Source organism: Ochlerotatus camptorhynchus, unplaced genomic scaffold (assembly GCF_037179485.1).
Source record: "Ochlerotatus camptorhynchus isolate MF236.1 unplaced genomic scaffold, CSIRO-AGI_Acam_v1.1 ptg000577l, whole genome shotgun sequence".
Lineage (NCBI taxonomy): Eukaryota > Metazoa > Arthropoda > Insecta > Diptera > Culicidae > Ochlerotatus > Ochlerotatus camptorhynchus.
Window position 1 is genome coordinate 3,323,038 of NW_027041058.1, and position 25,292 is coordinate 3,348,329.

The window sequence follows — 25,292 nt, forward strand, 5'->3', positions numbered from 1 at the left end:
AGCACTAAATAAATCGAATTCACGTTGCTTTGTTTTGAGTTAAATTTATTCACATTCTTTAAAAATATCATACAATTGTCATCTTTTTCAAATAATTTGAAAACTATTACCTGAATCCGTTTTATGTTCTTTCATAACTAGTTTGACACATAACGATATTTAACTAAATACAGAAAATTTACTAGCAAAAGAGCGAGTTTAGGTCGATTCCAATTTGTTTCCTTCCGACCCATCGAATTCATCAATATCATCAATATGAGTTAGCTCATAAATACACCTAGTCCCTGAAGATGTCACCATAAAAGTCGTATCACAACTGGAAATTATTGGACGATAAATTTGGCTATCAGCGCCAGCAACCAGGTCGCTAGAATCACATGGAACGATGCTCGGTTGACATCACCGGAATTCCGTCGACTAGTTTCGGGCTGTAAGAAGTTAAAATTTTGGCAAAAATACTCTTTAAATGAATTTCACTGTCTATGATTTTACCGTTGTAAAATTGGCACATGGGGTTTCCCGTCGGACAAACTTGAACAGTGATTCCACCAAGTTGGCCGGAGTGGATTCCTTGCAATCTTCCAGCACTCGGACGAAGCAGTCCCGTAGGTTGTCCATGTCGCTGATGGATTAAAGGTAATATTTAGAAGAAAGTTCGATCATCACAAATAATGCGAAAGGCAACTTACTCGCACTGCTTCTTTCCCATGACCAGCTTTGGAATGCCCTCGGAAGCCTGTGGGCTCGGTTCGTCCAAATATCCTCGCATAGTACTGTTGAAGCAGTCGATCAGTGGTTGCTTCTGTTCCTCGAAGCACTCGGGACCTTCTTCGGCGATGAATACTGCAACCATGGGAAAAAAAATAAAGTAAATATTGCAGGGGTATTTCAACAACCGGTCGTCTTACGTGCAATCTGATCACCATCCTTGTGACAGACAAAGTTCAGCAGACCATGGACAATGTTGACCAGGATCCGTTTACTTTCCTTTTCGTCGCTTTCCAGGCAAACATCCACATCATTGGAGAACGTGTTGATGCACTCGATAGCGATGGATCGTCTTCGGCAGTACCTAAAAGTAATATCCCATCCGTTAGGATTCTGCAAACAGAAAATGTACTCCTGAATCGTACTTATTAAATACGGTATCCAGATCGCCCGTTGGCTTCGCTTCCTTGATTTCACTCTGCAAGTCGCTAAAGTCGATCAGTCCTTGGAGGCATTCGTTCAGCTTTTGGCCGGACTGTTGGGCTTGCTCGTAGGCGGCATCGCTACCGGCAACCCGTGAGCATTTGTCCTTCACGATCCGTTGGATGTCCTCCAGACTGGGTAGGGAGACGTTTTGGAACTCTGGCGGGATGAGACCCTCTGGGAGCTGCTCTCGGAGTTTGTCGATGTCCAGTTCTTTGATGTCCTTTGGAAGCTCGTCGGCACGAATGGAAGGAACTGAAACGAGTTTGATAGAGGTGAATTTCATGCCTTCGGTTGTGACTTCATTAGTCTAGCCCAGCGAGTGTTATTTTTATGTTTTTAGGACTCGAACAAGATTTATGGACAACATAACTGGAAACTCATCCCACTGCGTCCTAGCAAGAAGTACGGTCGACTTGTTTCGCGCTCCGTTGTTTTGGAAGTTTTTTCGGTATTCGCTTGATATAATTTATCAGTTTTTTTCTCACTAAGTGACTCCTGGTATAGTTCCCGGTAAATTGATCGAAAAGTGAGTTTTTTTAGTAGAAAGTGCCATTTTCGGAAAGATTAATCCGTGCTATTGAAAATTCGCAAACAAATTTGGGCATCATCGTTGCGTGGTCACGCATACGCGCTTACGCATACCCGCTCACGTATCATCATCATCGAGTGTGAGCACCCGTTTCTACATCTATATCGTTCATCATTCATCGTGCGCCTGTGTGCGCTGAGTGCCGCGCCTCGATCAAGTGCACCACAGCGAAGGTCATCCACGCTGCGCGTCGCTTCCCAGCCATCTGTGTAAACGCCTACACATATAACGCTCGGTGGTAGTAGTATAGGATTATCAGATAAGTTTTTGTTTTTTTCTTGTTTCTTTTACTCCCCCATTAGTTAAATTTTCATTTTGTATTTCTGTGTTTGTAGTGTTTTCTGTGTATTGTGTCTGTGCGTTCAGTGGGAGAGCGTTTTGCGCTCCCACTAGTTGAACAAAATGGATGTTTTGTCAGAAGACGACATGGATGACCATTCATCTCAGAAGAATGATGATGTCATCCCTGGTTCGTCGTCTCAGTCTGACAATGGGCAGGCTGAGAAAAGCTCCAGATTGCGGGCCTACCCGAATGACTCGACTGGCCCATGGGTTGTCTATTTTCAGCCCAAAAACAAACCCTTGAATGTTGTTCAGATATCTGATGATCTGACAAAGCGATTCTCTGCCGTGATCGAAATAACGAAGGTTAGGCACAACAAACTTCGTGTGACCGTCGCTAACTTGAAACAGGCTAATGAAATTGCTGTTTCCCAGTTTTTCACACTGGAATATAGGGTGTACATTCCAGCCTCTGATGTGGAGATCGAAGGCGTGGTCACTGAGGCGAGCCTGAACCCCGAGATACTGGAGAAGCAAGCGGTTGGCCGATTCAAGAACCCCTTGCTTCCTCCGGTAAAGATACTGGCCGTTCATAGAATGAAGTCAGTATCGCTCAGCGAGGGTAAAAAGAGTTTTACCCCCACAGACTCGTTTCGGGTGACCTTTTCTGGATCTGCCCTTCCTCAATACATCGAGCTGGGAAAACTTCGTCTTCCTGTGCGGTTGTTTGTACCTCGGGTCATGAACTGCCAGCATTGTAAGCGGTTGGGACATACGGCCTCCCACTGCGGCAACAAGGCACGCTGCTCCAAATGCGGGGAGAAGCATGAGGATGGCGCCTGCGCAGCTACTGCACCAAAATGCGTGTACTGCAACGGAACTCCTCCTCATGCTCTCTCGTCGTGCCCGGCGTACAAACAGCTCGGGGACAAAATGAAACGCTCCCTTAAGGAGCGTTCCAGGCGGTCTTTTGCAGAAATGCTTAAGACAGCCACGCCATCGACCAATGACAAAAATCCCTTTTCTCTTTTGTCAGATGACGAGACTGACTCTGACTTGGCTGAGGAGGGAACTTCTTTCAGTTTTCCGGAAGGTTCTGCACGGAAACGAAAGCGCATCCGTTCGCGGATTGTTGCAAATAAAGAACCCCAAATCAGCTTGCCTAAATCAAGGAGTGGTGGAAAAAAGGAGACTTCTACTCCTCCTGGATTCCGCAGAACTGACTATACCCAGGATTTTCCACCACTTCCGGGGACATCCAAAACCCCTGATGCCCCAATTTTAAGAACAGAAACCCCTTCTTCATCTGGGTTGTTCTCATTTGATGACATTGTGGACGGTATTCTCAAATACCTCAACATTTCTGATCCTCTGAAAAGCATTGTCCTCACATTGCTTCCCACTGTGAAATCCTTCTTGAAGCAATTGACTTCAAAATGGCCCCTTCTTGCAGCTATCATCTCCTTCGATGGATAATTTTCCAAACGAGGTCGGGGATTTGATCACTGTTCTACAGTGGAATTGTCGAAGTCTTATTCCGAAATTAGATTCGTTCAAGTATTTAGTCCATAACAATAATTGCGATGCATTTGCCCTCTGTGAAACATGGCTCTCTTCAGAAATTGATCTCCCTTTTTACGATTTTAACATTATTCGATTGGATCGTGAGGATTCACGTGGAGGAGGGGTACTTTTGGGGATCAAAAAGTGCCATTCCTTCTATAGAGTGAATCTTCCCGAATTCCCCGGTATTGAAGTTGTCGCATGTCAGGCTACCATTAAAGGTAAGAGCCTTTGTATTGCTTCTGTATATATTGCTCCTAGAGTCTCTGTTAATCGCAAACAACTTTTCGACATATGTGCGGTACTTCCCGCTCCATGGTTGATCATGGGAGATTTTAACTCCCACGGTACAGGCTGGGGGGAGCTGTACGATGATAACCGTTCTACTTTGATTTATGATCTCTGCGACAACTTCAACATGACAATCCTTAACAATGGAGAAGTAACACGTTTGGCTGGTCCATCCTCGAATGGTAGCAGATTAGACCTCACCTTTTGCTCCAATTCACTATCGTTGGATTGCACTTGGCATGTAATCCAGGATCCGCACGGTAGTGATCATTTGCCGATCAAAATTTCGATTGCCAGTGGGTTCAACTCGTCAGAATCCGTTAACGTCGCGTATGATCTAACCCGTAACATCGATTGGACTAAGTTCCAATCCGCGATAGACGATACAGTATCGTCAGTGGAAGAGCTTCCGCCGTTGGAGGAATATAATTTCCTCTCTAATCTCATCGTCGACAGCGCACTTCAAGCTCAAACACGACCGGTGCCGCGATCGTCAATTCGTAAGAAAACACCGTCGCTCTGGTGGGATCAACAATGCACGGAGGTTTACCGTAAAAAGTCCGACGCGTTTAAACTTTTTCGGAAACGCGGAACACGCGAGCATTTCGACGCATACACATCTCTTGAACGCGAACTCAAGAGCCTCATCAAGGCCAAAAAACGGGGTTACTGGCGGCAGTTTGTAGACGGATTGTCGCGCGAAACGTCTATGAATACGCTTTGGAGTACGGCGCGAAGAATGCGTAACCGGTCCACTAACAACGAAAGCGAGGAATGCTCGGATCAATGGATTCTTAAATTCGCGCGAAAAGTGTGTCCGGATTCCGTGCCGTCGCAGTTGATTCCTCGCGAAACCGCGAATTCGGTACACGAAATCAGTCAGCCTTTTTCAATGGTCGAACTTTCACTCGCTCTCCTTTCGTGTGGTAATTCTGCCCCGGGATCTGATAGAATCAAGTTCAACTTGCTGAAAAACCTCCCAGACGTCGCTAAGAGGCGCATGTTGAACTTGTACAATCAGTTCTTGGAGCTCAATATTGTTCCCGACGATTGGAGACGAGTGAGGGTGATAGCCATTAAAAAGCCTGATAAACCCGCGTCGGATCACAATTCGTATCGGCCCATCGCGATGCTGTCGTGTATTCGGAAATTGATGGAGAAAATGATCCTTTTTCGCCTCGACAAATGGGTTGAGACGAACCACCTTCTTTCAGATACTCAATTTGGTTTCCGTAGGGGTAAGGGAACGAACGACTGTCTCGCGTTGTTTTCCACAGAAATCCAGTTAGCTTTTGCTAAGAAAGAGCAAATGGCTTCTGTGTTCTTGGATATCAAGGGGGCTTTTGATTCAGTATCCGTTGAAGTTCTTTCAGAGAAACTCCACGCTTGTGGATTGTCTCCATTAATGAATAATTTTTTGTACAATTTGCTGTCAGAAAAACATATGAGCTTTTCTCATGGAAACTCTACAGCTTTTCGATTTAGCTACATGGGTCTCCCCCAAGGCTCATGTTTAAGCCCCCTTTTGTACAATTTCTACGTTAGAGAAATTGACAATTGTCTTAGTGACAATTGCACGTTGAGACAACTTGCAGATGATGGCGTAGTGTCTATCACAGGGCCAAAAGAGGTTGACCTGCAAGGACCCTTACAGGATACCTTGGACAATTTGTCTACTTGGGCTATTCAGCTAGGTATCGAATTCTCCACGGAGAAAACTGAGTTGGTCGTTTTTTCTAGGAAGCATAGCCCACCCAGCACAACCGAAGCTTCAACTTTTGGGTAAACCGATCACTCATTCCATGTCTTTTAAATATCTCGGGGTCTGGTTCGATTCCAAATGCACCTGGAGATCCCACATTGAGTATCTGAGAAGAAAATGCCAACTAAGGATCAATTTCCTTCGATCAATTACCGGAACGTGGTGGGGAGCCCATCCACAAGATCTTCTGACGTTGTACCGGACAACGATTTTATCGGTTTTAGAGTACGGCAGTTTTTGCTTCCAGTCGGCAGCTAAAACGCACATCATCAAGCTGGAACGGATCCAGTATCGTTGTCTTCGTATCGCGTTAGGATGCATGCACTCGACTCATACGATGAGTCTCGAAGTGCTGGCGGGCATGTTGCCACTATCCGTCCGTTTTTCAGAGTTATCTCTGAGGCTCCTCACCCGTTGCGAAGTAATGAACCCACTGGTGATTGCAAATTTTGAGAAGCTTCTGGAGCTAAATCCTCAAACATGTTTTATGACTTTGTACTACCTATATTTAACACAGGATGTCAGCCCTTCAAGAAATATTCCCAATCGTGTAGTCTTCTGCGATTTCGGCAATTCAGTGAATTTTGATTTATCTATGACGCAGGAAATCCGCGGAATTCCAGAGCATCATCGTCCTATGATTGCTCCGTCATTATACGCTGCAAAGTTTGGCCATGTTGATTCTGCAAGAACGTTTTTCACAGATGGATCTCTAATAGAGGAGTCCGCTGGTCTTGGTGTATTTAATGAATTTCATAGCGCCTCTCGAAAACTTGAAGCTCCTTGTTCTGTGTATGTGGCTGAACTGGCAGCAATTCACTACACTTTGGAAACTATTGCTTCACTTCTTCCAGACCACTACTTTATTTTTACGGATAGTCTCAGTTCTGTCGAGGCTATCCGTTCCATTACGCCGGTAAAGCACTTCTCGTATTTTCTCTTGAAAATACGAGAACTGCTTAGTGCTTTATCCGTGCGCTCTTTCATCATCACCTTCGCGTGGGTCCCTTCGCATTGCTCAATTTTGGGCAATGAGAAGGCGGATTCACTTGCGAAGGTGGGCGCTATGGAAGGCGACATTTATGATCGACAGATCGCCTATAGTGAATTTTTCTCTATTTATCGTCAGCAGTCGCTCGTTAGCTGGCAACATCAATGGAGTGAAGGGAGCTTGGGACGATGGCTACATTCAATTATCCCTAAGGTGTCGAAGTTTGCATGGTTCAAAGGGTTGGACTTGAGTCGAGACTTCATACGCGTGATGTCTCGTCTCATGTCCAATCACTATTGTCTAAACGCTCACTTGTTCCGTGTGGGGTTGGGAGACAGCAATCTCTGTGAATGTGGACAAGGTTACCAGGACGCTGATCACATCCTTTGGTCTTGTGTGGAGTATCGTGGAGTCAGATCACATTTTTATGATTCCCTTCGGGCTCGAGGTAGACAACCTAATGTTCCAGTTCGGGATATTTTGGCTAGACGCGATCTGGAGTTTATGAAACTCATATATGTTTACTTTAAGGATATTAACCTTAGATTGTAAGTTTGATTAACCTTGTGTTTAGTTTGTGTTTTGTACGTCTGGGGGTTTTTTTTTTCTCAATGTTTGTTTTCAAGATGAATAGAAATAATTTCATGCTTTAGGATTAATTAAATAGTTATATCGTAAACCACATTTAAAACCTCCTTCTTCCCTTTTCCCATCCAAAAAATTGTAAATCTCCACTAACCTCGAGACGACCGCGAGTACTCGGTCCAGTTCCTTTAACTTTAAATATAAGACAGTAACAATGTATAACGCAAAGGATAACTCGGCTCTGTAAAGTTTATTCGATTGAGCCTGTACAAATAAAGTAATTACAAAAAAAAAAAAAAAAAAAAATAACTGGAAACTGTTTTGGTAAATTTTCGACCAATTTTGGAGTTTCTTAACATCGTCGAATATTGTCCGATTTGGATGCGGCTAAAACCATCGACTGTAAAATTATTATAGTTTAAAATATTCATGTCATCGGATACCAAAGATATTCCGGGTTTACGGAGCGTTAGTCGAAATTGAAATATTTGAGGATGGTCTAATTTGTATAGTACTAGTAGCAGGGCTAGATTTTAGGGCAGTTGTCCAGGGCTGGATACAGGGGCCACCCGGCCATGGCGGATGAGCAAATATATGTTGTGTTTTTTTAATTTATCTTTTTTTTTCTGCTAAGGCAAATAATTTTCATTTAACGTTTAATCATAAAGTTTAATTCTGAATTTCTGATTTTTTTATACGTTGGTCTGCCAATATATCTGAGTTTGTTAGTCACCAATTGTTGAGTCGAGGTAAAAGATCTTTCATCATATTTACTTCCATTAATTGAAAATTATGGTCATTGAGGTGTTCGATAACTGATGAATGACTGAGTTCTTTTTGTTTGCTGAACTTTGAAATTAATGTTCTTAATAGTAAGTAAGTAATGTTCTTAAGTAGAAAGTAAAATGGGAAGTATTGAAATTTTGACCACATTCGTAAATGCAATATTACAATTTTGTAGAATTATAATAATTCTACTACTGAAATAACAACTTCAATTCCAAGTTCAGGGAAGGCCTGCCGAAAGACAAGGAAATCCTCCTGAAGTTCAGGGGAGCCTTGTCGTAGTTCAGGGAAGGCCTGCCGAACTTCAGGGAAGTCCTGCCGAAAGTTCTGCCGAATTTCAGGAATGTAGTGCCAAAGTTCAGGGAAGTCCTTCCAAAGTTCAGGGAAGGCCTGCCGAAGTTCAGGGAAGTCCTGTCAAAATTCAGGGAAGTATTTCCGAACTTCAAAGAAGTCCTGCCAATGTTCAGGGAAGGCCTGCCGAACTTCGGGAAAGTCCTGCCAAAGTTCAGGGAAGCCCTGCCGTAGTTCAGGGAAGTCCTGCAGAAGTTCAGGGAAGGCCTGCCGAAGTTCAGAGGAGTCCTGCCGTAGTTCAGGGAAGTCCTGCCGTAGTTCAGGGAAGTCCTGCCGAAGTTCAGGGAAGTTCTGCTGAAGTTCAGGGAAGTCCTACCATTTCAATTCTTAAATGTTGGTTTATTTTAACAATGGTGGATCGAAGATGGCGAATAATTTTCAAAATGGTGGAATAAAAATGGTAAGTCTTTGATAAAATGTTCGATCATTCTAAACATAATACGGTTGCATGCTATTAAAATTGGAAATTTCAATTCCAAAATGTTGGATGATTTGCAAAATCTTTGATTAACGATGGTGGGTCTTCGAGAAAATAGTCGATCTTCCAATATTCCAATAATGATATAACAATTACAATTGCAAGATAGAGGATGAATTTCAAAATGGTGGATTCAAAATGACGGTTAATTTAAATAATGGTGGATCCAAGAAGGCGGATGAATTTCAAAATAGTGGTTTCAAGATGTCGGGACTTTTATGCAAAAGTCGATCATCCTAAGTGTAATATTTTAAGTTTTCACAGAATATCCTCAAATACTTGTGAAACAACTGGTGAAAATTGCGGATCCTTTTGATTTCAAATAATTTCATTAAGCAATGGCAAAGATGAGTGATTTCTAAAATAGTTCAATCCCTCATTTCTATAACGCCTAGCTAGACCATCAGCAAGAAACAAAAATGAAAAAGAAGCACGCTTATAAGGAAAGGCTGGCTGTGTATCTTCTTGTCCTTGCTTTGCTCATCGCTTTCAATGTAAGTAACGTCGATTTTCTAGTTGAACGAGACCTCAGTATGGCTTTCAATACTTTTCACGAACCTATATCGCCGCTCTTTCAATTTGTTTAATATGCGTTATGTCCCGTTTCCGTTATTTTTCTTTAGATGAATAAACATATTACGTGTGATCTTCAAGTGATTTTCTTTTCGCACACGGAGCGCTCGGTAGAACAGCGAGTTTGGATGTGAGCCTCGTCCCAGATCACCATGGCAATTCATTTCAATTCAATGAAACCGACCAAAAAAGGCGTAATCATATTAGAACCAACCAAGGACGATCTACGGAAGGAAATTGCTGGTGAAGAGCTTTCCAATTATTAAAAAAAATATACATCAAAATTAAACTAAATACATGCCAGGTTTGAAAAAATATGTTTTCGAACCTGGAAGCGTGTATGTAATACCAATATCCATTTGATAACGGTGATGCATACATGCGGGGCTTATTGTAAGTGAAAGTAACCTCGGAATGGGCGTGACTCTCCAGACATTCTGAAATGGGTTGCTGGATCTGCAATAGAGCTATCACCTTCTAACTCCCGGACTAAAGCTGTCTACAATGACCATAAATGCGACATTGTAGGGAGAGTTCTTCCATAATACCACTGCTGGCCAGTGGGGGTTAGATGGAACACACACACACACACACACACACACACACACACACACACACACACAAACGTGAACAGGATGCGCTGAGGACGAGGTCCGTAACTGCCGAAAGGGCACTGATCGAGGCCAAGGAGAAAGCAGCAGCTGAAATACAGGAGACGCCAAAGGGACCTCGAAATCCACGCTCGGAGAAGAGGAAAAGGGAAACTCCAGGAGAGGAAGAGGAGTTGAAAAAAGTCAAGAACGACAAAGAAGACAACAAGGAGGAAGGCTGGCGTACCGTCGAGAAGCCAAAGGAGAAGTGGAAAAAACGGAAGGAAAAAGACATGAAGAAGAAAGCTGAACAGAAGAAGGTGATACCCAGGACTCGTCGGGAGCGAAGTAAGGGCGATGCTCTGATCGTCGAAGCTAAGGACAAAACGTCGTATGCAGCACTCCTCCGGAAGGTACGAGAGGATCCGGAGTTGAAGCAACTAGGAGAGAACGTGGTGAAAACCAGGCGAACCCAGAAAGGCGAGATCCTCTTTGAGCTGAAGAAGGATCCTGCTATCAAGAGCTCAGCCTTCAAGGAGCTCGTCGAAAAGTCTCTTGGCGAAGGGGCGAGCGTAAGAGCTCTATCCCAGGAGACAGTGGTCGAGTGCAGGAACCTGGACGAGATCACCACAGAAGAGGAGCTAAGAAGTGCGTTGAGAGTGCACTGCGATCTGGGAGATGTCCCGATGTCAATCCGTATGAGGAAGGCGTACGGCGGCATGCAAACGGCGGTTATACGGCTTTCGACAGCTGCAGCGAATAAGCTGTTGGAGACGGGCAAGGTCAAGGTTGGCTGGTCATTGTGCTCGCTGAAAGCCACTCCTCGGGTTACCAAGCAATTGGAGCGATGCTTCAAGTGCATGGGATTCGGTCACCAGGCGAGGAACTGCAATGGCCCTGACAGATCTGATCTGTGCAGGAAATGCGGAGAGAAAGGCCATATTGCAAGAGGCTGCACGAAGCATCCGAGGTGTATGCTCTGCAAAAAAGAGGACGGTAACGATCATACGACGGGAGGCTTCAAATGCCTAGCATACAAAAAGGCGATGGCAGGCCAACAGTAATGGAGGTAACCCAAATAAACCTCAATCATTGCGACATTGCTCAGCAACTGTTGTGGCAGTCGACAACAGAAACAAAGTGCGACGTTGCAATCATTGCGGAACCGTATCGAGTCCCTCCCGATAACGGTAACTGGGTTGCGGATAGAGCTGGGATGGCAGCTATACAAGTTATGGGCAGATACCCCATTCAAGAAGTGGTTGCGAGCTCATACGAAGGCTTTGTGATCGCCAAAATCAACGGAATCTTCATGTGTAGTTGTTACGCACCCCCCAGATGGACGATGGAGAAGTTCCACGAGATGCTTGATGGACTTACCGAAGAGCTGGTCGGACGACGACCGGTAGTCATCGGAGGAGACTTCAATGCTTGGGCAGTGGAGTGGGGAAGCAGGTGTTCCAATGCAAGAGGGCACAGTCTGCTGGAAGCTCTGGCAAAACTGGAAGTTATGCTGGCCAATAAAGGCACCAGCAGCACTTTTCGCAGAGATGGCCGAGAATCCATTATCGACGTTACTTTCTGCAGTCCGTCGCTGATGGCAAACATGGATTGGAGAGTGTGCGAAGGATATACCCATAGCGACCATCAGGCGATACGATATGGCATCGGTCAACGGAATACTGTGGCAGTACGGAGGACGAGAACTTGTGACCGAAAGTGGAAGACGAAAGCTTTCGACAAGGATTTGTTCGTTGAGGCACTTCGTGTGGACGGGAGTCCCGTAGATCTAAATGCGGACGAGCTGACAGAAACGTTAGTGAGAGCATGTGACACGACCATGCCGAGGAAACTGGAGCCAAATAACAGACGGCGTCCAGTCTACTGGTGGAACGAGGCACTTAGTACTCTCCGCGCTAGTTGTCTCAGAGCCAGAAGACGTGTTCAGAGAGCAAGAACGGAAGCAGACAGAGAGGAACGAAGAGAAGTGTTTCGAGCGGCCAGGGCCGCTTTTAAACGAGTGATTAAGCAGAGCAAGTCGAACTGTTTTAAGGAGCTGTGTCGAGACGCTGATGCCAACCCCTGGGGCGACGCATACCGAGTCGTGATGGCGAAGATCAGAGGTCCAACGATGCCCGCTGAAATGTGCCCAGAGAAGCTGAAAGTCATCGTGGAAGGACTTTTCCCGAAGCACGACCCAACAACCTGGCCACCTACACCGTACGGAGAAGGAGAGGGAGATAACGTCGAAATCACCAACGAGGAGCTCGTAGTAGTGGCGAAAGGATTGAAGGTGAAGAAAGCTCCCGGTCTGGATGGAATCCCCAACGTAGCGTTGAAAGCGGCGATCCAGTCATCCCCGGACATGTTCAGGATAGTGCTGCAGAAATGCCTGAACGAGGGTCACTTCCCTGACAGGTGGAAGATACAGAAGCTAGTGTTGCTGCCGAAACCAGGAAAACCGCCGGGGGATCCAGCATCATACAGGCCTATATGCCTGCTGGATACACTCGGAAAACTCTTGGAGAGGATCATCCTAAACAGGCTGACGAAATACACGGAGAGTGAGCACGGATTGTCGGAGAGGCAGTTCGGATTCCGGAAAGGGAGATCGACGGTGGATGCAATTCGGACAGTGGTCGAGAGAGCTGAAAAGGCGTCCAAACAGAAGCGGAGAGGGGATCGATATTGCGCCGTCATAACGATCGACGTCAAGAATGCGTTCAACAGCGCCAGCTGGGAGGCCATCGCCGATGCACTGCATAGAATGAGGGTCCCTGACTACCTGTGCAGGATCCTGAGGAGTTATTTCCAGAACCGGGTTCTGGTCTACGAGACAGACATGGGACAGAGATCGATTAGGATCACAGCGGGAGTTCCACAAGGCTCCATCCTTGGTCCAACGCTCTGGAACGGGATGTACAACGGCGTGCTAACGCTGAAACTGCCCAAAGGAGTTGAGATCGTTGGCTTTGCGGACGACGTCGTCTTGACGGTAACAGGCGAGACGCTGGAAGAGGTGGAAGTGTTGTCAACCGAGGCAATCGACATGATTGGTAACTGGATGAAAGGAGCGAAGCTGCAAATAGCCCACCACAAAACGGAAGTGTTATTGGTCAGTAACTGTAAAGCGGTACAGCGGGCGGAAATCACCGTCGGGGAGCACACCATAGCCTCGAAGCGTGTGTTAAAATACCTGGGAGTGATGATCGATGACCGGCTAAACTTCAACAGCCACGTCGAATATGCCTGTGAGAAGGCTTCGAAGGCCATCAACGCGATAGCTAGAATCATGCCGAACAACGCTGGTCCCAGCAGTAGCAAGAGGCGTCTTCTGGCCAGCGTGTCATCATCGATACTGAGATATGGAGGTCCAGCCTGGGTTCCAGCGCTGGAAACGAAGCAGAACCAAAGGAAACTGAGCAGTACGTTCCGGCTTATGGCCATGCGAGTCGTGAGTGCGTACAGAACCATCTCGTCGGAAGCAGTATGCGTTATCGCCGGTATGATCCCTATCGGCATCACCCTGGCGGAGGACAGTGAGTGCTACAGGCAGAGAGAAGCCGGAAGAGTACGGAAAGTTGTGAGAGTGGAGTCATTGGCTAAGTGGCAACAGGAGTGGAACACGACGGAGAACGGTAGATGGACACATAGACTAATACCGATTCTTTCGACCTGGGTGAACAGAAAACACGGAGAAGTCAATTTCCACCTAACGCAGTTCCTGTCTGGCCACGGCTGCTTCAGGAAATACCTGCATCGGTTCGGACACGCAGCGTCACCCCTCTGTCCGGAGTGTGGCAACGTCGATGAAACGCCGGAGCATGTGGTCTTTGACTGTCCAAGGTTCGAGGCAGTGCGAACGGAGATGCCCGTCCTTAACGTGGAGAATGTCGTCGATGAAATGTGTCGAGAGGAGGACTCTTGGAATGCCGTCAGCAGGGCAGTCACACAGATTATGTCAGAGCTGCAGCGTAAATGGAGAGAAGAGCAGCGATCTAGCAACGCCAGCTAGCGCTGAGAGTACGACAAGTGCATGAGCACAGCCACCCCCCGAAGTAGTCGCTTCACAGTGGTCCCGGGGGGATCCAGGCAGAGGAGAGAGTAAGGAATGGGTTTTAGTGGAGCTGCACTAGGCAACTAGTGGATACCACACCGTGCCACCTTCACTACAGGCCAGGCTTCTTGAAGCTTTCCTAAACCTTACTATAAAAAAAAAAAAAAAAAAACACACACACACACACACACACACACACACACACACACACACACACACACACACACACACACACACACACACACACACACACACACACACACACACAAGTGTTTTCACGTTAGAAATGCTTTCAATATATATTTTCATTTTCCGTTATATACGTCATGAAACCTCAGTTAATGTGTTTCATGAAAGACGAAACTATGGAAGTCGAGCGCTCTTTCGCCCGTCCGTTTCACCGATGCTTGAAAGAAAGAGCAATGCAGCGACGGGAGAAAGAGAAACAAGCGATTGGACATTTTGTTTGTGGACGCCGACTGAGGTTCTAGAATGTTGCGAAGCTGTTCGACTTTAAAGCTTTAAAAGAAAGTCAGCAGTCTCTTCGTCGCATCGATTTGGTCGATTAAAGCTGATGTTGTGACGCCCTGATCCAGATATATCAGATTATCTCCATCAAATAGGCTGAAACTTTCACAGAATACCTTCGAATGCTAGTGAAACAACTTGTGAAAATTGGAGATCAGTTTGGTTTAAAAAAAATATTTTATTTATCAATGGCAACGGTGGATGATTTCTAAAATAGTTCAATTCATCTAATTATCTTTAAAAATATCCAGATATATCAGAGCACATCCATCAAGTAGGCTGAAATATTCACAGAATATTCTGAAATACTTTTGAAAACTGTTGAACCTTTGAATTAAAAAAATATTTCATTTAGTAATGGCAAAGGTGGGTGATTTCTAAAATATTTCAATTCATATAATTATCTTTAAAAATATCCAGATATGTTTTGCTGCTGAACTTAGAACATGGTTTTCTGAAAATTTAAACTATAAATCAGTCTTGATAAAATTGCTAGAGCTAGCAATTTTAGATCTTTAGTTTTGCACGGAAGAGTTTTTACGATTGAGCGTTGCGCTATTTTGTAAAAAATCGATGAAGTGAGTCATTCTAAATCGATCCATTTTCACCTTAAGAAGGTTGTCGTCTACATTGAAGCTAAATGTAGACATCATCAGCTCCATGGATGTTTAAATTATTTTTACTGATTTGTATTGTTTTTATGTAGCATTGAAACAAATAAAATAAACGCAACTCTAAATTGAATACCGTAATTCAGGGGGAAATTGATCACATAAATCGTAGCTACGGGAATCAATCCTTACATTAAATAAAGTTGACAAATTTATGGTATTAAAATGAATAGGCTATGATGATGCTATCGTTCAACATGATTACTTATCATATTGAGTGTAAATGTATGCATTTTTTATATCATTGATTATTAAAGGACAACAATTGTTCCAACTCTATGATTCGTAAGTTTGAAAACTGATGTTGAATGCTGTTGAACGTCAATTAAATAAAATTGAAAATTATGTTGAAAAATCTAAACGTCAAAGCTATCTTTGGAGTCCCATAATGAAATGCTATCATTATTTCTCTTGATATTCCCAACCAACCAAGTTTACCCTGGTGATCCAGATGGCCAGATTGGTGAAATGTAGATTCCATTTCTTTATTCGATTTTCTTCTGAATTTTTAAAATAAATTTATCTAGTTTTCATATCAAGATGGTAGGAAGAAAAATACTATCGCGCATTTGAAATTCAAACTTCAAATGCAGATAATATGGGATAGTAGCCCCGGCCCCCGGATCCTAAATCCGGCACTGCTTGCGCCAATCGTGTGCTTAAATAGCCAATTTTCAAAACAATTATCCTATCATCTATTGCCTAGGGCATCGATTCTCAACGTTCACCCACCGTGAGGCCAAGCTCGCTCAACATCGCTTCTTTTGATGTACTTTTCATTCAGGGGGGGTACGCGTACCTTAGGTTGAGAATCACTGGCTTTGTTGTTTCTGAATGTCTCGGATCGAGTCTCAAAGGTCAAAGGTAATTTGAATAATTCCCATCACAGAATATAATCCATAAACAAGGTATGAAATTGGATAGAAAAGGCACTTGCACGTGATAAAGAATTGCTCACTTATCATTTTTCCCATTTACTTTTGGTCTTGGTGCTGATGGCAAGCAGCATTGTCTAAGGGAAAGTAGTCAATAGTGAGACAGTTATTGTTCAACAATTTTTCAACACGAACAAGCCCTTGAATCTATTCGAATGGCATAGGTTCCTAGTTGGCTTCTCTTTCATATATTTAATCAGGGCAACGTTTTAATGCTTATCGGGTATTTGGATAGTCATTCTGCCGTATGACTTGTAAACCAGATTATTGCCGATTCGTTATTTTGCTGATCTGATGAGTTGAAGTTGGTATACAGTTTGGGCAGTGCCAGTGTAGCTAGATTTCCTTGATTCACTAGATATTGTCACATATTCACCTGACAATACTTCACTGTTCTGCAAACAATGAATGCCTAAATTGCGCATTCTTGATGTTTGGCTATCAGCACCAAACAAACCCGATATTAAACCAAGAGAATTCCACGAGCTAATGAATTGTCTTTACCATTACTCATTACTAATTCTTTATGTGCGTTCATCGGATACGTGTTATGGCCTTCCCAAAAAATCCGATAACAGCATATCGTTCCCAGCCGGCAAATCAGAAACATAGTGGTGATGGATTAGAATCGTCAAATTCTGACGTAGCTACGGTTTTGAACTTTACTCCTTCCCTAGCCTTATCTACTCAACGACATCGAACGCGATAAGAGTAGGCACTTTGCGCTGCTGAAGTCTTTTCAGTAGTAACGCCCTAGGCAATTCAAGGGTTGAACTTTTGGATGTTTTCGGTGCACGTTAATCATTGAGTAAACATTATGATTTATGATGCCATTCGATTTAGTTCTGTCGCCCTCACCTAAAAGGTTATTCGCCTACTAGACTAGTAAATCCCTTTCTTTTCACTGTTCACCGATGGTTCTTTATGTTCAGGACATCACTTATTAAACTTATCATATGCTTACCTAATAGGAACGTTACGAGCAGCAGCCCTGCGGTGACATGATTCCGTATCCGATGCATGGTAATTCTTTCTCCTTGTTACGAAACGTTGTAATCCTCTGGAAACGTCTCTCTTCTTTCAGCCACCGAACGAACCGAAACTTCTCACGCCTCAACTGGGACTAATCACTGCCGCCGTGCACAATGGCTTCGTACTGCCGTTATCAATCAAACCCTCATTTCTTCATTGAGCTCTTTTGTCTCAATCTAAGCACCTGCTGAAAGTACACACATATATAGATTTAAACAACAGAAAATGATAATGAAACGCTTTGAGTTTGATAGAATTGTCTACATCGGCTGCCTGATGCACTGGTTGAGACATTCTCGCTAAAGCCGGGCCACCAATTGGACGAGGTCTTTGCATTTGTTTGAAGCAAGTTCGTTATGATTTGGCTATGTACTTAACACAAGTTACCAATGTTATCAAAATTACATCTAGTAACTAGTGTGCCTCATCAGGGTTCTCAGACCAGAGCCGTACTCAGGATTCTTGTTTAGGTGACAGACTCTCATTTTTGCGCCCCTCTCCGTAACTTTTTCACGGAGAAGAAAAACTACCCAAAATTAAGTACTTTTCCCTCAATTCTGGGGTTCAGCCCAATAACCCAAATTTGAGTAAATCGCTTATAGTAGTTTCTATTTAACACCAGTTAAAAAAATACTTACTTTTAGGTATATTCTACCCAAAATTAAGTTTAATTCACGTAGATTTGAGAAGATGCAATTTACTCAAAAGTAACTTATTGGGCTGAACTATATCGTTAGTTCGAATCTCTCGTTCCTTTTTTGACATCAATAAAGAGTGCAAGTGAGAGGATGAACTCAATATTAAGTAAAAAGAACTCTAATTTTGGGTAGTATTTTTTCTCCGTGTTCACTTTTACGATGCTCTCCTCAAATTCGATAAGGGTAGCGAGAAAGAGATATCGCAACAAATTGTCACTATAGTCACTTTATTTGTAGTCTGGCGGATACAAAACCCTGCGAACTGTCAACTTTGATTTTTTCAATAAGACTTTGGCACCCCGCAAAAATGCTTAAGTCTTTGGATGACTTTTTTGTTTTACACAGCATGATTACTTTTTTATCTTCGCATGCATTAATTATGTCACGCTAAATTACCCCCTCCCCTCCCCTATCGTGACGTTTTTCCTATACCTAATGCATTGCTTGTCACAAAATCTTAGACCCCCCTCCTCCCTCATATATATTCATGAACCCTAAGGTACGAAATCTAATAACTAACTAAACTAAAACTAATAGTCACCTATAAAAGCTGTGGAAAGGTGGCCAAAGAAAACTAAAGTTATATTTGATTTTTGAAGTGTATGTTTCGAAAACATCTAATAACCAAAACATAAATAACTCTCACACGGTTAAAATCAAATACCCATTTATGGGTAAAATTTCTCCCATTTTCAATAATAGTTGATCTACCCTTTAATGGTAAAAGCGGGGGAAGGTGTCCAATATTTCAGATTTCTAAAACTAAGTAGCGGCGCCGGTGGTGTAGTGATTACCTCTCACCCCAGCAGGCCTGGGTTCAATCCCAGTCGGCGCCGCCGGGATGTTCTGAGGCATAATATCTCTGATCACGAGCCGTTGGTCGCCGGTTCATGAGATGATGGGTCGATAGGTACGGTCCAGGTGTGGGAGCTGCCTTCCTGGCACGTCGGTAGCATTGGTGCTCAGCACGGAAAACAAGATCAACGGAAAACAAATCAAGGAAAAAAAAAACTAAGTCTTCCTAGAAGCTCAGGGACCTTTTTAGAAATCAAGGGCAATTTCTAGAAGTTAAGAGAACATCATTAGACTACAGGGAATTTCGTAGAAGCTTGGAGAATTTCTAAAAAGTAAAGGAAACGTTGAAGAATTTCAAGGAACTTTTTCTAGAAACATCGAAGAACTTTCGAAAACTTCGTTAACATTCATTGAACCGGGTAGAAGATCTGCACACTAACACACTTAAATTTTTTCACCGAGATTCCAACAGCCGAGTAATTCTGCAATTTATTTTGCTGAGATTCAGTAAAACAATTGCCGAGACTCAGCTAACAAATAACATTTTGCTGAGATATCAGCTAACAAACAGATATTTTGCAGAGATATCAGCAAAAGTAAATGCCGAGGTAATCGGCTATTGGAGATTTTACCGAGCTAGATTAAGTGTGTAGAAATGACTACCGACTTCAGTGATTTTTACCGAATTTTCAATAGCTGAACTGTTCGGTAAATATCAGGCATTTTAATTCATTACCACACGGCGAATGAGAACGACCCAAATTAGAGTTTAGTTCACTCATAATCGCCAAAAGTGCAGAACCCAAGTTTTTCCAGAATTTTCCAGGGAAAAATTCCCGAATTTGAGAAAAGTAAAGATTGGATTCACTCAGGATTGACTCAGGACTGAATAAAATTTTCGTAAATTTCCTCATTTTCCGGCAGATTTTTTAGGTTTTCCACAGGAAACCATGAGACAAATTTTACTCATCGCTGAGTTCCTGCACTTTCGGCGATTATGAGTGAACTAAACTCAAATTTGGGTCGTTCTCATTCGCCTTGCTCAATTGCAAGACTCGATTATTTAAACAAGGTTGACAGTGTTTTGAAATTAAAATTTAGTGGATCAGCTTTTGAACTGAGGTGCAAAGTTTTACCGAACTGTTCAGCTGTTGAAAGTTCGGTTAAAAATTACCGACATTGGTAATTATTTCTAAGTGTGTGGAAACATTCAAGAAGTGTAGTAACTTTTAATCTGGTTCAGTAAATCTCGAAAATAATCAAACTTTGTAGAAGCTCAATGAGTTGCATAAAACATCAGAGTATTTTAGCAAAAAACAGCAATTTTTGTGGAAGTTCGGAGAACTTTGTAGAACTTTGTTGAAAATTGGCGAACTTTCTATACATGTAACGAATTTCGTAGAAATTCGGGGAATTTTTTTGAAGTTCTGGGATTTTTTAAAAATTTATTTAGACTTTTTAAAAGTTCAAGGACTTCGTAAATGTTCAGGGAACATCGTAAAAATTCAGGAAATTTAATATTAAGGAAAACTGCGTGTGGAGAATTTAGAAGAAATTCACGATGCATTGTGAAAAATCAGGAAAACTTCGCACAATTGGGAACCTTATACACATTCAAAAAAGCGTACTACTGATAGCGACAGATACAATAGCGCTGCGCTTGAGTGAAGGTGGAAGCAATGCATAGAAAAATGAGCAAATACACAAACCTTTCTTCTGAGGATGTAATCTTTGCTATCAAATTCGTTCGAAGCATTTACCTTTGAGCGGCAGATGACGCGATAGTACCTGTCTCATAGCGTTCGTATGAGGAAATGGAAGAGTTGCCAGTCTTCTTGATTTGTTATGTTCGATATTACCCTATCATTGATATTACTATTTTTATCATAACAGCGGGAATGCACAACTATATTATCAAAACTATTCGGATCAACATAAAACCAACAGTGACAAAACGGGCACCATAGCCTAGGAACGTCTGTGTGCTCATAGAAGCAATATTTACAAATAAAAGGGGTTCAGTGTAGAGTTTTAGCAAGGATATGCTGCCACTGTGGTCAATACATAAAAAAACAGTAGGAAGTTAGATTTGATTCACTCTCTCTGCAGCGGATTTGTTTACGTTTCCCATCGTTGGAACGGTGAATTTTAGTGTTTTATTCATACGTCATGATTAATTGCATGCCTCTATCCAAACAAAACGAGTGATTGACATCAATCACAATCGTTTTGAATCTTAGCAGCTCTTGGAGTGGGATTTTCCAAAGACTACCATAAAGTATGATTGTTCCAAAGAACACCACGCTGAAAGCAGGCAAAGTGCTCCCGTAAAAAACCAGAAATGAGGAGGAAAAAAGTTCAAGCTTGGTTCAAGTGGTAGGTATCTGACACTTGACTCTCGAGACTCCGGGCAGAAGGACAGATATATTCGCTGAAGCACAAAATCGCAGTTTGCTAGTATTGACTTATTTACAGCATTTTACTAACGAAGCATTACGGTTTTTGTTTTAACAGACAATATCTCACCTCGTGCAACTAGTGGTCCCGGCTTCAGCGAAAATCGTGCATCTGTCGATATGATGTTTGGGAATGTGTGCGCGTAATCGCTTTTAGGCAGGCGACACTATGTTATTCAAAATTGCAGCCATGCAGTTTGGGTTCTACACTCCGGTCTAGGAACACCGTGGTATACAGTTTTTTTTGTTGTATGCGAGTAAGCACCGACTCTGCTGCACTCGAAACATGTGTTCCGTAATTCAATCAATTCATTATCGTAAACGTCTTGCCACTTTGAACTCTTGACGACCAATTTGTACGCTTGTGTCTTGGAATGTTCCGATGTTCTGTATCCTCCACAGTCGCCATACATAGAACACTGATAAACATTGGACAGAAGCAGACATAACCGAAAAAAAAACATGCACAAAAACCCATACCAGTTCGGCAGAAAATTGCCACTCATCCTACTCGGCGCACCGGTACGAAATACCATGGTCAAACAAAAAGCGCAATAAAAGTGTAATATGGCGACCCTGGACCGAGAACTTGGGGGTAAACACTTTTTGTGTAATTTTGCGATTATTACGTTCCCGCACCTTCCGTACCAGATTTCGCGTTCGAATCGCTTATATCACACCGCTTGGAAGTAGGTAACGAGCAATAGCCCCGTCGATTAGCCTAGCATACTTTGCAAACTGACCTTAGAACACTTGGCCCATTATATCACAGTCCAGCTCACAGTTATACACTTAATTACTTACTTTGGAAAAGTAATTTGCCAAAAAAAAAAACGTAATGATAATTAGTAAGCTAAAAAAATACACCAACCGATCCGATTAGTTCGAGCGATGAACACGGACTGAACTGAACCGATGCAGAAGCTTAGTTTCGATGGTGGATGCGGTGTGGTGTATGGTTGTTAGTTGGCTGCGGAGAGGCAGGGTGTGCTGCCTTGAAATGAAGACGTGAAGGTCAGACGAAGAAGTGTGTGGTAGAAGAATGAATAATGCAGAATGAAATGGATGCGAAAGCAACATGGATGAACGGACTGGAATGGAAGTTGTGTTTACCTGAGTTTCGGTGCAAAATGCATGTGTTGGTGAATTTGTGTTCAGATTGCCTTTAGGAAGTACGCAGATTGTTTACGTTTACGTTGAAATTCTATAAGGAAGTAGATTAGATAAGATGTTATATCAGTTTGATAGTGAGATATGAATTGAATTTTGTATCCGCTATTCTATATAAATCGATCGCGTGACTCAAGTGCCTACTCATAACTGCGATTAATTATTCTTGTAGGAATGCAACCAATGCTGAAATGAATGAGAAAAATGAATGAATCTTTATGTATTATTCAATCAATATCTGCTTGGATTATTTTCTAGAACTAAAATTAGATTAAAAATGCAAATTACGAATTCCGGGTTGAAGTTGATCATGCAGGTTTTTTATGCAACGCAATATTCAGAAGTTAGCATGTATATTTGATTTGTGTCCGCTGAAGATTGATCTGGTGTTTAATTTCCAACAAAAGTCATGGTTTACGAAAAACTGCGAAAATCGCCTTTGCGGAATTGACTGATCGCAGTAGGCCGGGCTTGAAAGCTGATGTGTTTTTCTTTTGCTGCGCATTTTTCGTTAGCGAATTAAACATTTTTTACTTTAAATTTGTTAATTTGTGTGCTGAAATTTAGTTTCAAGTGTTCATAAAGTTATCATTTAGTTATATATCTAGTTTTAACCTCCAAAATCTACGACGTTGCTTCAGTTCCATTGTTCGATGTCAGTTTTCATTGCCTCCCGGGAGCCCGATTCTCTGAGTTCGGATGCCGCACTTTTGGCGTGTAGTTCTGTTGAGAGATTCGTCACCGTGGGCGAGATAAATCCCGGTCCGTTTGGTGTATTAGCCCGGGAACGTACTGATAATGTGTCTGTCGCTAGTTTTGGTGGTGATTTGGTAGCCGACGTTGCCGTGAACCAGCAAGTTTTCCGCTTGCAAAAGATCTCGTCTGCTGGTCTCTCGTTGGTGTCGGAGATTACGAGCAATCTGAAAGATGTCTCGCTGGAAACGCTCAAGACAGGACGGGTGGTAGCTGGTGGCCGCGAACAGTTCCTGGGAAAATCACTGGACGCGAACCTCCTCCCAGATGACCATGGCAATTGGACTGATGCAAAATTTGAAGTTTTCGCTCCACAGTGCTCAAACGGTTCCAAATTGGGCCCTGATTAGCCTCTCAAAATTTGAACTCATTTAGTGAGAAACTGACTTGGCACAAACCATTTGAAGTTTATATGGGAATTACTATGGAGAAACCATAATTTCGGTTCATATCTATCTCAAAATTCACCAGTTCACTCTACTTTAAAAAATGCTGAGCTTGTTGAAAATTTTCTCAGTTACAACTTTGTTGAAGACCACTTTTCGATCAAATGTAAGGAACAAAAATTATTAATGATTCAAGTCACTGATGTCTAATGATTATGCTCAATCAACTGTTCAGCAGGCAACATTGGTGTTTATGGCGCGTATAATAGAGGACAAAAATCATGGCTACTATGTCACACTGCAGAATGCAGTGTTGAACACAATACAGTTGCTTAATCATGCCATAAGATTATCAATCTCTTAAACAATTAATAACTATTTAATTTGACGTTTGACTGCAAAACGATTTTCTGCAAAGATGTAGCTGATAAAAATTCCCATAATAATAGCAATAGAATTTGTTAACAGTGCAATATGTAAAAAGACTAAAAGACAATGAACAAAAAGTTTTGTTTTCCCATAGTAATTTCCATATAAACTTCAAATGGTTGTGCCAAGTCAGTTTCTTATCAAATGAGTTTAAACATTCGGAGGCTAATCAGGACCTGATTTTAAACCGTTTGAACACTGTGGAGCAAAAATTTCAAATTTTGCATCAGTCTAATGGCAATGCAAGAACATTTGTTTGAAGGATCAAATTAACATGGTGAGACCAGTCCAAATACTTAAAAAAAGCATAAATTAAATACGTGCCAGGATTCAAAAGAACATTTTGAAACTGGAAGTGTGTAATACTAATATCCAATTGATGCATACATGAGGGGCTTATTGTAAGTGAAAATAACCTTGGAATGGGCGTGACTCTACAGACATTCTGAAATGGGCTGCTGGATCTGCAATAGAGCTATCACCTTCTAACTCCCAGAGTAAATGCGGCATTGTAGAGAGAGTTCTGCCACAATAACACTCCCGGCCAGAGTGACTTAGAGGGAACACACACACACACACACACACACACCCACACACACACCCACACACAAACACACACACACACACACACACACACACACACACACACACACACACACACACACACACACACACACACACACACACACACACACACACACACACACACACACACACACACACACACACACACACACACACACACACACAGACACACACACACACACACACACACACACACACACACACACACACACACACACACAAACACACACATACGCGCACACACACACACACACACACACACACACACACACACACACACACACACACACACACACAACTGCATATCAGCGAACAAAGATTTGTGACAACCCTGAGGCAAATCAGGGAGGTCTGAAGGGAAAGTGTTATACAATATAGGCCCAAAAATGCTACCCTTGAGAACTCCAGCTTTAACAGGTAGTAGTTTAGATTTGAAATTTTGATATTTACCTGTAGAGTTCTGCCAGTTAAATAATTTCATAATATAGAGTGGAAAATTAACCTTTTTAATTTAGCAACCAAACCTTCATGCCAAACACTGTCGAATGCTTTTTTCTATGTCTTGAAGAGCAACTCCAGTTGGCAGCCTTCAGATTTGTTTGGACGAATTAAATTGTTAACTCTTAGGAGTTAATGAGTAGTTGAATGCCCATGGCGAAATCCATACTGCTCATTTACACGCTGCCAAAAGAACGTAAAAATTCCATAAGAAACCCTTATGAATTTTAGCCTTAAGAAATGAGTGTGAATTTCATTGATTTG

The 25,292-nt window shown here is 42.6% G+C and overlaps 1 protein-coding gene across 1 annotated transcript; it reads right to left on the bottom strand.

Moving 5' to 3' along the window:
• Positions 1-32: 32 nt before the first annotated feature.
• LOC135713737 (27 kDa hemolymph protein-like) lies at positions 33-21,967 on the bottom strand. Its single transcript, XM_065236961.1, has 7 exons — positions 21,951-21,967; positions 17,191-17,445; positions 1,134-1,446; positions 909-1,072; positions 690-843; positions 493-622; positions 33-428 (listed from the first exon to the last, which is right to left on the bottom strand). Exons 2-7 carry the CDS (start codon positions 17,246-17,248, stop codon positions 324-326), a joined length of 924 nt encoding a protein of 307 aa, XP_065093033.1. The 5' UTR covers positions 17,249-17,445; positions 21,951-21,967; the 3' UTR covers positions 33-323.
• Between the last annotated feature and the right edge of the window lie 3,325 nt (positions 21,968-25,292).

Coding starts and splice junctions, on each gene's coding strand:
- LOC135713737 (XM_065236961.1), bottom strand. CDS start 17,248: ATGCATCGGATACGGAATCATGTCACCGCAGGGCTGCTGCTCGTAACG. Junction 1,447..17,190: donor GCTCGTAACGTTCCTATTAG/GTAAGCATATGA, acceptor AACTCGTTTCAG/TTCCTTCCATTCGTGCCGAC. Junction 844..908: donor GGATGGTGATCAGATTGCAC/GTAAGACGACCG, acceptor CCATGGTTGCAG/TATTCATCGCCGAAGAAGGT.